General features: G+C 36.2%; 1 protein-coding gene across 2 annotated transcripts in view; it reads left to right on the top strand.

Moving 5' to 3' along the window:
* The window catches only part of Neto2 (neuropilin and tolloid like 2), a 70966-nt gene that overhangs the window by 19298 nt on the left and 36916 nt on the right, over positions 1-14752 (top strand). Inside the window, exons 2-6 of one of the 2 annotated variants that reach the window (XM_036187108.1) lie at positions 2577-2633; positions 6082-6222; positions 6839-7087; positions 12883-12906; positions 13008-13135. In XM_036187108.1, the coding sequence (XP_036043001.1) occupies positions 2577-2633; positions 6082-6222; positions 6839-7087; positions 12883-12906; positions 13008-13135 (599 nt within the window). Of the gene's footprint in view, positions 1-2576; positions 2634-6081; positions 6223-6838; positions 7088-12882; positions 12928-13007; positions 13136-14752 lie in introns of both variants that reach the window. The other variant, XM_036187107.1, reaches the window with a different exon arrangement.

Raw genomic sequence — 14752 nt, 5'->3', positions numbered from 1 at the left:
GCCATAGTTGTCCTAGAACTCACTGAGACCCTCTCTGCCTCTTTAGTTCTGGGATTAAAGACATGTCCCACAACACCAAAAATGGAAATTTAAAAGAAAAAAAAAGATTTTTCATTCTAACATGGGATCTTTAATCAAACAAACAAAAGCCTACAGTGGGTTTTTTTTTCCTCTAATTTTAAGTCCAATACTTATTCCAGGTTGCACAGTAGTTTGGGGAAGGCTGGTAGTATGTTTTCCACTGAATGAAAGAAAGCACCATTCATAAAAAAAAGTCCTTAAAAAGGAAAAGGCAATTAATGTAGTTGAAAGGAGACAAAGGTTAATAAGGATTCAAGAAACCAAAAATGAAGAGATCAAATACTTAGATCTTAAGATGTAAACTAACTGACAAGAACTATATCTTTGTAGCATCGACGGCCTTGTTAATAGATACTGAAGGTATGCTATTAAATAAACTTGTGCTGTTACTCGCTCGCTCTCGCTCTCTCTCATTTGGCACAGTCTTCAATCACTCTATTTCCTTCTCCCTAACATCTTGTAAGCTATAAATTGCAGTTCATTCTGTGTCTTGATCTTGTCATTAGTCTCTCCCTTGCAGTTCCACAGTCACATCTCTGCTGCAATACATCGTCATTACTTTACTTCTCAAATGATCTTTTTATAAGTTTAGCCTCCACACAACCATTAGGAGTGTTGGTCTGAAACTTAGAAGCAGTTATACACTCTCTTAGTTTAAAAATCAATAGTGAGAGACCAGGTGTGGTGGTGCATACCTTTAATTCCAGCAGATCTCTGAATTCAGGGGCAAACAGAGCTCTGAATTCTAGGCCAGCGTGGTCTACTTAACAGTTCCAGGCCAGCCAAGACTATGTAGTAAAATCTTGTCTACAAAACAAACAAACAGACAAATTAAATTAAATTAAAAAATAAAAACCTATAGTGAGGAACTAGAAATGTATCTGCACTTGGCTAGCATGCACAAGGCTGTGGGTTCATCCCCTAACACCACAATAAACAAACAAACAGAAGTCTACAGTGATTTTTTTGTATTGTAATTGAAAGTCCAAGTCCATCAATATGGTATTTAAGAGTTTTTACTCTCCAGACTTATCCTGCCTTTTTCCCAACCTGCTAAGCCACCATATTTCTTCCTCAAGGGTTCAAGTCCAATTAGGTCTGTCAGAATATACCTCACTTCCAGATGTTTTCCTCATTCTGCTCTTTTATCTCCAGAAGAATGGATATCAGTTCCCCTCTCCATGTTTCCATTAGGCAGTCTGTAAACCTTTGTTTTCACCTGTGTTACAGGTAGTCTTTGACAGTTGATTCTAGGAAGATGCTAATTGTCCTAATATCTACCATTTATTTAGTAGAATGCTTAGTACATATGATATGATATGCACACCATTGAGACTGGTTCCATGATATTAGTACATCTTCCTGATTTTGCAAATAAGTAAAATAAGCTTTAAAAGGCCTCACAACTAGTACAGTTGTCTAAAACAAAAACTTAAGCTCCTATATTTCCTGAAATCAATACTCTTAGGCACTTTGCTGAATTCTCTAGCCATACCTTTTCCTTCAACAGAAGGAGATACTTGCTATTGACTATATGAATACCTACTTCAGTCACACAGTAGTTTGGAGTAGGCTAGTAGTACATTTTCCACTGAATGAAAGAAGATACCATTCATAAAAAATGTCTTTGAAATCTCCAAAACACACACACACAAAATATATTGTTGGTTGGGTCTCAAATATTCAGGGCAAAGAGTGAAATAGCTCTAGTGTCTAAATACAGCTTCCTGTTTACAGGGAGACCGCAGCAGAGTGATGCACAGTAGCAGTTTCAGTTGACTTCTAGAAGTCAGATGATCCAGTTGAGCTTTGGCATAAAACACTGCACAGCATAAACACACTTCAGGTGGAGTCAATGAAGTAGTGAGGCTTAGCAAAATCCTGCACAGCACAGATATGTGGGCTTGTTTTCATATTGAAAAAAAATGTTTTAAATGCTACATGGTATTTATTAGTTCTTATATACAGTCACATCTTTTCTTTGGTTGTTTTAAGGGTCAAATAGTAAATCAGAATATAGCATTCGTTTATCTACATTGTGAATATGTGTGTGGGCATGTTCAAGCTTTTACACATTCCCACCATGGTACTCAGGGGAGGTCAGAGGACAACTTTCAGGAGTCATCCTCCCACCATATAGATTCCGGACATCAAACTCAGGTCATCAGGCTCAGTGGCGAGCACCTCTATCCAATAGCCAGCTCGCTCACCAGCCCAAGGATATAAGACTTAGGATTTCAAAGACTCAGTATGAATATTGGTAAGAAATGGTGATTTTAAGCCAAATGTAGTAGCTCATGTTTATAATCCTAGCATTGGGAAATAAAGGAAGGCAGATTTGAGTACAAAGCCAGCTTGGCATCCATAACAATACCCATCTAAAAAAAGGTGATTTTAGTTATTAATCTTTTATTGTAATCAGATTTTCCTTATAGACTTAGTAAAATGTAATATAAATTCAACTTTTTAACTATTCTTTTCTGTTCTTTCTCTAGTGTTGCTAGTAACAGTACTTGTAGTGGAAGGGATTGCTGTGGCCCAAAAGACCCAAGGTAAAGTATGGACAGGTCCATGGTATGTTCAGGCAGTTTGAAAGAATTATAACTTGAATTCTATTTCATAATACTTTGTCTTGGTTTGCTCTCTATTACTGTGATTAAAAAAAAAAAATACCATGACCAAAAACAGCTTGGAAGAGGAAAGTATTTATTTGGCTTACAATTTCACATCACAGTTCATCATCAAGGGAAGTCAGAGCAGGAGGCAGGGCAGGATCCTGGTTACAAAAACTGAAGCAGAGGCCCTGGAGGAGTGCTGTTGAGTCTTGATCAACCTACTTTCTTACAGTACCCAGGACCAGCTGCCCATGGTGGCCCTACCCACAGTGGGCTGGATCATCCCACATCAACCATTAGTCAAGAAAATGCCCACAGACTTGCCCTTAGGCCAATCTTCTAGGGGCATTTTTTTTCAACTGAGGTGCCCTCTTAGATGACCCTAGCTTAGTTGACAAAAAATGCTAACCAACACATTCCTCTTGATTATTGTAATGACCTAAAGCTTTCTATCAGCCTATAGAACTCAACTTAACCAGAATCAGCTACTAGCTTGTCTACACAGCTTACTCTGATCAACTTTTCAAAAGCCAGCATCTTTTAATACACTTAATTATATCCAAAATTTAAACAAAATTTACAGTTTTATCACTAAGAAAAATAAAATGTCTTTTCTAGTGTGAACAAGCAGAGTCTTTCAGTTCAGTCTTCAAAGCCCTTTGGTCCTATTGTATTGTCTGGCTTTGAAGAAGATTAGCTAATATGATTTTTTTTTCTATTATCAAATTTCCATGTCAAAGTTTAGTACATGTTCTATACAACTTTATTTTTTATTCTCATTAAAGTATACATTCACATGATAAAAGAAATCAACGTATACTGAACAATTGGGAGAAAAATCACTTTTCATTCTATTCTTCCTATTTTCTGCTTAATGAAAACCACTACTATTTTAAACTTTTTTTTTTTTATTTTGTCTGGGGAAAGATAGACAGATATGCTACAGTACACATCTGTAGGGCAGGACAACTTTGGCAAGTGGGTTCTCTCCTACCACTTCCTGAGTTATGGAGACTGAAGTCATGCCATCATCTTGCAAAGCATGAGCTTTTAACTCTCTAAACCAGTTTTTTCTCAACCTGTGAGTCGAGACCCCTCTGTCAAGCCTGTATCTCCAAAAGGTATTTACATTATGATTCATAACTAGCAAATTACAGTTATGAATTAGCAATGAAAGTAATTTTATGGCCGGGTGGTGGTGGTGAACTCCTATAATCCCAGCACTCAGGAGGCAGAGGCAGATGGATCTCTGAGTTGGAGGCCAGCCAAGAAAAGAGAAGAGAAGAGAAGAAATTTATGGTTAAGGGTCATCATAACACAAGGAATTGTATTAAAGGATTGAAGCTTTAGGAAGATTGAGTATCACTGCTCTAAATCATCTTAAACCAAAAATAGCTACTTCTTTTTTTTTTTTTTAATTTTCAGAATCTTTAATTAGCATACTTTAAATAGCTGCTGCATTTTGGTCATTTCAATTTCCAACAACATCTGACTTCTCAACATAAAATAAACATGAGAGTTTAGTTCATTTATATACCTACTGTTCACTCCCTTACACATTATAAGCATTCACATTCTTTCCTGTTGGACCATCCTTGTAGATATAATTGCATCACAATTCTGGTCAAATCAACATTCAGAACCAGGCTGTGGTCCAAGCCTTTAATCCAAGCCACTTGTGAGGTTGAGGCAGGAGGATCACAAATTCAAAGCTGACCTGATCTGGCCTGAACAACTTTTCAATACCTGTCTTACATAGATAGATAGATAGATAGATAGATAGATAGATAGATAGATAGATAGATAGGTGCAAAAATCAGCATTCACGATTTAGACCACTCATCAAAGTTTTTCAATACAAATTTTGTTATTAGGTTTAGGAATTTTTTTTGTTCAATTTTTTAAATTTCCTCCTTCAGGAAGGGAGAGGGAGTGGATGGGGGGGGGGGTTGAGGGGAGGGACTGGAAGGAGAAGGAAGAGGGAGGGGAACTGATCAGGCAGAGAAAATAATTAATAATAAAAAAATTCCTTCGTTTTCTCTAGGTTTTTTGGGATTCCCTGTTGTTTCCTTACAGCTTTCTTGGGTTTTTATTACTGTTTTTTTAAGTTAACATGCAAAGTGGTGGGTTTATTATGAAATTCAATATAATGAATTAAATATAAATTTAATTTCTGTATATTTTCACACATTTTTGTTTTAATCTGGGGAGACTTACTCAATTTTTATTCCATAAACTAAGAATTACAAAACTTTATGGAAAGAGCCAATAAATATTTAGGCCTCTATCAGCCTATCCCTGAAACTGACCCAGTTCTTTTGTTGTGTAAAATCAAACAAAATGAGCATTGAAAGGCATTGATATGGTCCAGGAAAACTTAACACACACCTACAAACGTCGGACCTCTGCTCTAAACTTTCTCACTCTTTGGTTTTCTCTGTTTGGTGAAGATTGCTTCTATTTCTTTTTCAAGAAAGTATTTCTTTTTCTTTATGAATATATTTGCTTTTCTGTCTCTGGGAAAATTGCATGAAACCCTATTGTTACTGGTTGTTTGATAACTTGGGTTTATTGTTTATTTTCATTTTTTTGCATAGGCTTTATTTACTCAGAGTTGCTTTATTCCATGTGTTCCAACCCATTTTTCATACTAGAAGCTTTTTTCAAATTCCTGGTTGTCCTTGCATATGTACTTAATATTTTAACAGGTGCACTAAAATGCTGATCATGAGTTGTCTGTAGGTGTGGGTAGGATGTGTTTGCCATGGCTCTCATCTTGGATTTGAACTGACATTTGGGACTCTCTGAGCTATATGGTTAACCCTTTCTTAGAGATGGAATTCCCAAAAAATAAATCTCTGTTTCCTGTCAGAGTCTCTGTTACTTCAGGAGTCAAGTGGGAAAAACCTGGGACTGTCATTGAATTCGTTAACATTCACCAGCTTCTCAATTTTCAAGTTGCTATTTCCACCCTCAGCTGCACCTAGTTGTCCCCAGTCCATTAATCCTGCTTTACCTTCATCAAAGAAATGTGCCACTGCTCCTGAATGTGGAGGTCAGAGGACAGCTTGCAGGTTCTCTCCTTCCACTATATGGCTTCCGAGAATCAAACTGGTTGTCAGGCTTGGTGGCAGGTGCATGTTGTGGCAAACTTATCCTCTACTGTCAAGCTTTCAAAATACGTGTATATATTACATTTATATAGTGTATATTATATATAATAGCCTCCTCAAACCTCTGCTGTACTCAGCTGGTCATACCACATTTGGCAGTGGTTCTTATGAAGTCATATATGCAACAGGGTAGGCAGTTGTTTAGGGTGTTGGGGGAAAGAAAATAATGCTTGTTAAGTTTTGCTGTAATGATATTTAAAATTCTGTTCAAGATGGACAAAATATTGGGATCAAGCACATTCCTGCAACTCAGTGTGGCATTTGGGTTCGAACCAGCAATGGAGGTCATTTTGCTTCACCAAATTATCCTGACTCATATCCACCAAACAAGGAGTGTATCTATATTTTGGAAGGTATTTGACAAATCTCTGTCTTTTCTTGCATAAACTTTTACTTCACTGTAAAACTGAGGGCATTAGCTGAAAGCCCTGCTTAAACCAGTTTGAACAAAATTTAAATGTGTTTGAATTATAATAAAGATAAATATTGTAAATGTCAAATACATTAACAAAATGATATCTAAATTTTAATAGGAATTCATAATTGTTTAAAGTATAGTTCAATTAAGTGCATCACTGTATGAGAAACTTCCCTGATAAAGAATGTAAGTTCACTGGCAAATTCATGTTGAGATCATTTGTTTTTCTCTGTATCACATATGGTACACTTACTTTTTATGAAGTAAGCAAGAATTAGCCTTCCACCTCCTCTCCTTTTAGTCAACCAAGTATATTAACTAATTTAATAAATGACATACCACAGGAAAATACCTTAGGGAAATGTTACTGTAATTCTACAACATGGCATGATTATTGCAATGAAAGAGTTTTTCTTAGGGCTTTTGCATACATAGTTCTCAGTGAGATTCTCAGATGTGAAGCACTGAAGTGATTGATTTGCTTGTCTCATCTGGGCCCATTCTGGTGTGGCTTATTCATGCTGCCCTGTTTGGTTGCTCTTACTTTATAGCTGCTCCTCGTCAACGAATAGAGCTGACTTTTGATGAACGCTATTATATAGAGCCATCATTTGAATGTCGCTTTGATCACGTGGAAGTTCGAGATGGACCATTTGGCTTCTCTCCTCTTATAGACCGTTACTGTGGCATGAAAAGCCCTGCATTAATTAGGTCAACAGGAAGATTCATGTGGATTAAATTTAGTTCTGATGAAGAACTTGAAGGACTAGGATTTCGAGCAAAATACTCATTCATCCCAGGTAACAAATTAAGTGTCCTTAAAAAAAAAGTTACTTTTAAATAAATGAAATGAATATATCACTAATTTTAGAATCTTAAGGTTAGAAAAGGATAATTTGATCAAGGTAATCAGATAAGACTAAAGAAACTGTCAAAGTCAAGAGAAAATCAGTCTAGGAACAAGTAAAACTGTTTAAAATAGGGAGCAATAGACCACACGTCCCAGACCAGTCCTGTGATCGGCCAGGCAACGTTGCATTTTCTTCTTAAATATATTTTAGGGCACACATCTAAGACCAACAACATCAAAATAAATATATATTTTTAAATAATTCAATCCATTGTCTTTTCACAATTCCCACAAAAGCAGATATTTTTAATTGCACTTATTAACCACGCATAAATACTTTAGAAACTACTTAACAATAGAATTAATACTGCACCTACATTTAAGAGGGCTAGGTCTAGGTTTGAGTCTTTTCTCTACCATAAAGTTGTGCCTGAGACTTTGCAATAGTAAAGTAGTAATACCTTCTGGATTCATTTCCTGGGACTGACATCACTAATTAATACAGATTTGCTAACTTAATTAAGGAAAGAGAAATACAAGTTGTTCTGTTCTGGAAGCCAAAAATTCCAGTAAAGCCTCACTCTCTCTAAGAACTGAATCTTGTTTTGTTTGGTAGTGCATGTGGGAAGTTGAGACAGTCTCTCTATGTAGCCCTAAGCTATCCTTAAACTCTCTATGTAGATCTCATGCCAGCCTCCAATTCTGTCTGCCTCTGCTGAGATTAAAGGTGTGCACCATCACTCACAGTTAGATCTGTTCTTTATCTCTTCCGTTGCCTGGAAGACTATCCTGGCATTTCTGCAATTGTGACATAATGCTCTAACTTCTGACTTCACAGCTTTTCTTAAAATTCTTTTACTTTTTTAGTTATCTGTGCATTTTTTATTTTGTGTGTGTGTCTGTGTGTCTGTCTGTCCTCTGTCTCTGTCTTCATGCACTTATGCCCAGGGTGCCCACAGAGGCCAGAGATAGCATCATGTCCCCTGAAGCTAGTTACAGGTGGTTGTGAACTTCCCTCTGAATTCTGAGAACAGAACTCCAATTCTCCCTGCAAAAAGCACCAAGTGCTATTAATCGATAATCTGTTTAGACCCAGTCGTCTTAAAATTCTTATTGATTTATGTTGTAATATAATACTCTTTTTTTTTCAAGACAGGGTTTCTCTGTGTAGCTTTGCACCTTTCCTGGATCTCACTTGGTAGACCAGGCTGGCCTCGAACTCACAAAGATCCTCCTGCCTCTGCCTCTCGAGTACTGGGATTAAAGGTGTACATCACCACCGCCTGGCCATAATAGTCTTTTTATAACCATTTAAAGTAAAATTCATGAGGATTTGGATGTGGATCTATCTGGGCACTACTCCACTGTCAGCCTACTGCATGGTCTTACCCACACCTTGTAAGTAAGAACACTGATCAAATGCTATTTATGTAAAGTACATACACTCTAATGTAGAAACACAGAAATCGGTATGTTATTGTGCCCAAGGAGTTTACAGACATGACAGAAGGAAATGACAACCTTGTGCAGCAAGTGTATAATCTTTTCTTTTTTGTTTTTTATGGAGGAAATTTAATTAAAAAATACACCAATGAGACTAATTATAATCCTGTCACTTTATGTTTAAAATCATTGATAACAATTTGGTAGTTACCTCTTAAGATGGATTTCTTTATTCAGTTTGCTTTTACAAAATTGGTCATGCTATGCATACAACTCTATTACCAGGGTTTTTTTCCCTTAAAAATCAAACTACTTTTTATCTGAATAAGCATTATAGAAGTTTTTGCGTCAGTATCATCTGTCTAATACTGAAAGGACAGTATTTTCTAACAGTAAAATTCATCTAATGGACTTTAATAACAGTTTTAGGATCACAGCAAAACTTAGCAGGAAGTAGTTATCAGATGCACCCCTCCACTCCTCTGTATCCACAACTTGCCAAAAGAGTGGTATATTTGGTGCAATCAATAAACCAACATGGGCACATCATAATTTTCCTAAGTCTTTAGCTTACATTATAGTTCACCCTTGATATTATATGTCCAATGAGTTTGATAAATAGCATATATCCACTGTTACACAAAGCAGTTTCACTGCCTAAAAATTTTCTATGCTCCACTCACTGTACATCCTTCCTCCCCCTAAACTGCTGGCAACCACTGGCCTCTCTATTGGTTTCTCATTTCCATGTCATGTATGGTTGGGATCATTCAGTATGTTGATTCTTCAGGTTGACTTCTTTCACTTAACTATATGAACATGACGTTTTTCTATGGCTTAATAGGTGATAGTGTGTGTGTGTGTGTGTGTGTGTGTGTGTGTGTGTGTGTTATGTTGCATTTATTGTGTATGTGTATATGTTACCACGGTACATAGAGGTTAGTAGACAACTTGTAGGAATCAGTTCTCTCATGTCGGCTCCAAGATGAATTGTGATATGTGCTAAGGAAAATTATTTAGAAACAAAAGGCATATATTGTATCTGTCCAATTGTTAAGTTTTCTAAAGTTGTTTACCACTCTAGTTGGTGGCATGAACCTGGGAAAGCAGGTTCCTAAAAATAAGGTGTACTAAAGCCTCGTACAATAGCCAACTTTACTCAGAGTATCAGACAATTTATACTCTGAGGGTTAAGAAGAATCACATGAATAAGATCCTCAATCACAAGGACAAGTAACACATGCAAAAACGTGCTTTTCCATAGAGGCACATGAATAACAACAGCTGAAGTAAGCTCACTCCTATCTGCTATACCTGTGAAGAACACAAAAACACATTCCAAGAACAATTGTGTGTTTTAAAGAAACTGAGGGCAGAACTCTTCTTATCTTGTTTCCTTGGAGTTTCTCACAAGCACTCAGAATTCTCACACAACTCCGTTCTTGGTCTGTGTTCTGACATCAAGAAGGCAAATTCACGGAAATAGATAGTAGAAAGTTAGCACTTTAGTGAGCACAGACTCAGCTTTTGATGATGAAAACTATTTTTGAAAATAAAAAAGTGATTGTTGAACAACTGTGTCCATGCACTAAAATCACTGAACAGTACACCAAAAAAAAAAAAAAAAAAGGTTGGCATGCCTATAATGGTGCCACACACTTATGATCCCAGCTACTCAGGAGGTTGAGAAAGGAAGAGAGTACATTTGAGGACAGCCTGGGCTGTACATAAGACGTTGTCTCAAAAACCATAGTTAATGTGATACGTTTTATTTGGAATTTATTACAACTGAAATGCAGTAACTTGTTTTTCTCAAAATGTAAGAAATTAAGAAAGATAACTGAGGAGGTGATTCACAGGATATTCTGCCCTATAAATTTGTTCACAGAAGCTTGAGAACCAGTTATTTGTAACAAAATAAGCTATTTGTTTACATAGGTCATATATTTAATGTTTACATTCTAAATTAACTGAAGTAATCCCTTTAGTGTCATAAAATGCCACTACAAAATCTTATATATGATTCACATCTTTACAAGTTTAGAGTTTTGAAACAAAAGAAATCGACAATAAAACATGTTTTTCAGGATCTGGGAAGATGTTCCAGTGGTTAAACTGCTTGCTGTGTACATGCACTCCCATGTAAAAGAAACTACATAAAAATGAAAGACTGTGTGGTTGCACACACCTGAACCACAGCACTGGGAAGCAGAGACCTAGTAGATCCACTCGTCCTGCCAAAAACTTCAGACTCTAGGTTCTGTGAGAGAATCGTTGAGTTCAATGAGAGATCCTGTTCCTAACTAAAATAAAATAAAAAAGTGGAGCATGATAGAGGAAGATACCCAAGTGGACATCTGGCCTCTACATACATACACAACTTTTAATATTCTTTTTTTAAAAATATTTTTTAAATAACCAAATTTAGGGCTGGAAAGATAGCTCATCAGGTAGAAAGAAGCATTTGCACGTGAGCCTGGCAACCTGAATGTAATCCCCAGACTCCCACCAGGTGGCAGGAGAGAACTGACTTCTGTAAATTGTGTACACACACACACACACACACACACACACACACACACACACACAGTAACTAAGTCAGCCAACTTTATATGTAAAGACACTCACTTTGAACAAGAGTAGTTTTGTTTTGTTCTTTTTATACAGTTTATAGTTAAAAATGCTTGGAATTTCTGGAATATTTTATCTTTGTGCTTTACAGGGCTTGTGGTACTCCTTCATTATATTAAATTTTACACTAATGGAAATGTCATCAACATTACATAATACCCTGTTTTATAGATGAGAAAGCTTAGGAATTAAGTACTTTTCTGTGCAGTAGCAAATTCAGAACTAGATTGAGTTCCTAGGTTATTTTTTATATTGTGTCATATTTCCTTTTTACTGTAGACAGGAATCCCCAGTTGTATCTCTAAACTTCTAAAACAAACTCATAACAATGAATATGGGATACATAATGGACTGAAATACAGCTGTGTTTATTTTGTTGTTATTTATAGGCATATTTCCAGTTGCACACTACATAGTTAGTTTAAGGCCAGCCTATATACATTATAGTAGCATGGTAGATCTCTTGTGAGTTCAAGACCAGCCTGGTCTACATAGTGAGTTCCAGGACAGACAGGGCTATGAAGAGACTCTCTGTCTAAAATAAATAAATAAATAAATAAATAAATAAATGAATGAATAAATAAATAAAAATTTTTGAAAAGAAAGAAATGAAAAATAATTCTGATTAATTTTCCAAAAAGATCTTATAGCTTTTTTTCTAGTACAGTTTAAGATTTTAATTATGCTTTGATACTTTTTGCAGAAGAGCTGGTGTCTACTAGTTGACTCTTTAAACAAGGATAAATTTATTGTTAGTTTAAAAAGAACAATCGCCGTGCAGTGGTGGCTCACCCTTTAATCCCAGCACTTGGTAGGCAGAGCCAGGTGGATCTCTGTGAGCTCAAGGCCAGCCTGGGCTACCAAGTGAGTTCCAGGAAAAGGCGCAAAGCTGCACAGAGAAACCCTTTTTCAGAAAAATAAATAAATAAATAAACAAATAAATAAATAAATAAATATAAATAAATAAATAATAAAAAGAACAATCACTGAAATGTATTTGAAATTAAGCTAATAGTTTATTTCTCCACTTAACAATATGTAATTTGGTAATTTTCTAAAGTATCTTCAATTAAAGAGTGTTAATAAAAATTGAGTGTCCTCTTACTTGGATTTAACCATGTACGTAAATTAGGTTTTCCAGAGTACATATACAGTCTTGTATTTGTGGTTTCTCTTTTAACTTAGAAATAATTGTTGAGGCATATATGCAATATTTTTAAAAAGAACATTTGACTGATTAAATAGGAGCTATTTATAAGTCATTAGCATTGGATATATTTATCTTATTTTGCAATTATCACCACTACCCACTGAAGCAGATGTTTTAGAAAACATTTACTATAGCTCAGCACAAAGGAAATGTATTCCTTTTAAGGCTAAATAGTATTCCATTGTATTAAATAGACCATATTTTATTTATCTGTCCATATGTTAGTGGACCGTTACATTTGACAGTTAATATTTTCAGTAACATAAAGCATACATAATGGAATCAAAAGTGTACAGATTTTCAGTAAATGTCAACACCATAGCATTCTCACAGATGACTAGTGATGCGCAGTATCTGTCAATGAAAGTGTCTCTTACGATGTTGTGTAGTAAAGCTTTGGCCGTCAGTTAGGTCTGAAAGAAGCTCAGTACCAATGGCTTTTTTTCTCTTTTCTGTTACAGATCCAGACTTTACTTACCTTGGAGGTATTTTAAATCCCATCCCAGGTTTAGTATATTACCTCTTTCTTCCTATGATGTTTTTTATTAGTTTTATTTTTCTTTGAGTATCTTTTTTTTTTTTCTAGATTGCCAGTTTGAGCTCTCAGGAGCTGATGGAATAATACGTTCTAGCCAGGTAGAACAAGAAGAAAAAACAAAGCCTGGCCAAGCAGTTGATTGCATTTGGACAATTAAAGCTACCCCAAAAGCCAAGGTATTATTTGTTATATATTGACTCACTTCAGAGACGAACATAAGAATATATGATTTCTATAATGTATTGTTTGATTCGTGTAAATATTTGTAACTAAATTTTTTGTTTCATTTACTCTGTTGGGCACCTACTAAGACCACAGTGTTTTTGCAGTTAAATAAACTGAGATAGAAATAGTTAGATATTATGCATATATTAAGGTTCTTTTTTAGTTTTTAAGTGTGTGTGTGCACAAAGACACACACATGGCACAGCACGCCTGTGGAAGTCAGAGGACAACCTCAGAGAGTTTATTTTTCTCCTCTCACCTCCATGTGGGTCAGTCACTGGCATCACACAGCCAGTCTTTTACCTGCCGAACCATCTCATCAACCGCACACTAAGACTCTTCATCTTGAAAGACTGTGGTTTTAAAATCTATGGAGTCCTGACTGCTGAGTGCAAGTATTGATGAAACACTTGCTGGGTTTGTTGTTGTTTTGTTTCACTTGTTTACGTGCTTTGGGGTCCTGGGAAGATGAGCAAAGTGCACGCTGTGCAAGCATGAGGACCTGAGTTCAGATCCCAGCACCTACACACAGCCAGGCACTTTTGTGGTAGTGCGCGTCTGTAACACCAGCAGAAGGAGGGAGGGGACACAGGCTTGCTACTCACCCAGTCTAGCTGAAACGGGGAGCTCAAGATTCAGTGAGAAAGCCTGGCTCAAAAACTAATTAGGTGATAGCAAGAGAGGAAGATACATGTGTACACACATGACACACCTATGTCTTCAGAAGAAATCCTTTTTTCTGTTAAGGAACATTAGGCTGGAAGAAGTTAATGTCTTAAAGATTGGTCATATCAGTGTGAAAGGCAAACACTGAACCTTCCTCAGGTCTGTGTTCCCACGGTTCTGCCCTCTGTAATCATGTGAAACTGTTATAGACAGTGCTGCAAAAAAAGAATGCCTTTAAGTAACTCTGAGATTGGTTGTTGACTAGTTGTGCTTTTTATTTTTAAAATTAGATTTAATTTATGTGTTTGTAGAAAGGGAAAAGAAAGAAAGAGGAACTATAAGAACATATCATGATTTGGGGACTAACCTGGGCTACATAAGTGAGATCTGACCCTCCCACAAAAAAAAAAAAAAAAAAAAAACCCACATGAAAAATAAGATTTATATTTATGGAAAATGATAGATAACCTGAAAATGTTTTAAAAACAGGTCATAACACTTGGAAATATTGGACAAAACTTACCAGGTATTCCTCAAAAAGAAAAATATAATTTTAAAATAAAACCAGTGATTCTTACGAAAACAGACAACTGTATATTAGTACAGTAAAATAAAGCTAATGTCAGAGATGCCTGGTCAGCAGTGGACATACCATGAGTTCGGTTTTAACACCGTCATTGTGAGGCCCTTCCACATCAAGAACCCTTAGAAGAAGATGACTGAGCTAAAGTGGAAACAAGGAAACATGTTATAGGGGCTTGTTCTCTGGTGAGGGGGGGTTCTTTTTTGCTTTGTTTTGCTTTTTTCTAGACAGGATTTCTCTGTGTTAACAGCCCTGACTGTCCTAGAACTTGCTTTGTAGACCATGTTGGCCTCAATCTCACAGATCCATCCACCTGCCT

This window comes from Onychomys torridus, chromosome 5 (assembly GCF_903995425.1).
Source record: "Onychomys torridus chromosome 5, mOncTor1.1, whole genome shotgun sequence".
NCBI classification, from domain to species: domain Eukaryota; kingdom Metazoa; phylum Chordata; class Mammalia; order Rodentia; family Cricetidae; genus Onychomys; species Onychomys torridus.
Note: the sequence above shows the minus strand (reverse complement) of the source record. Positions and strands in the feature narration are given on the sequence as shown.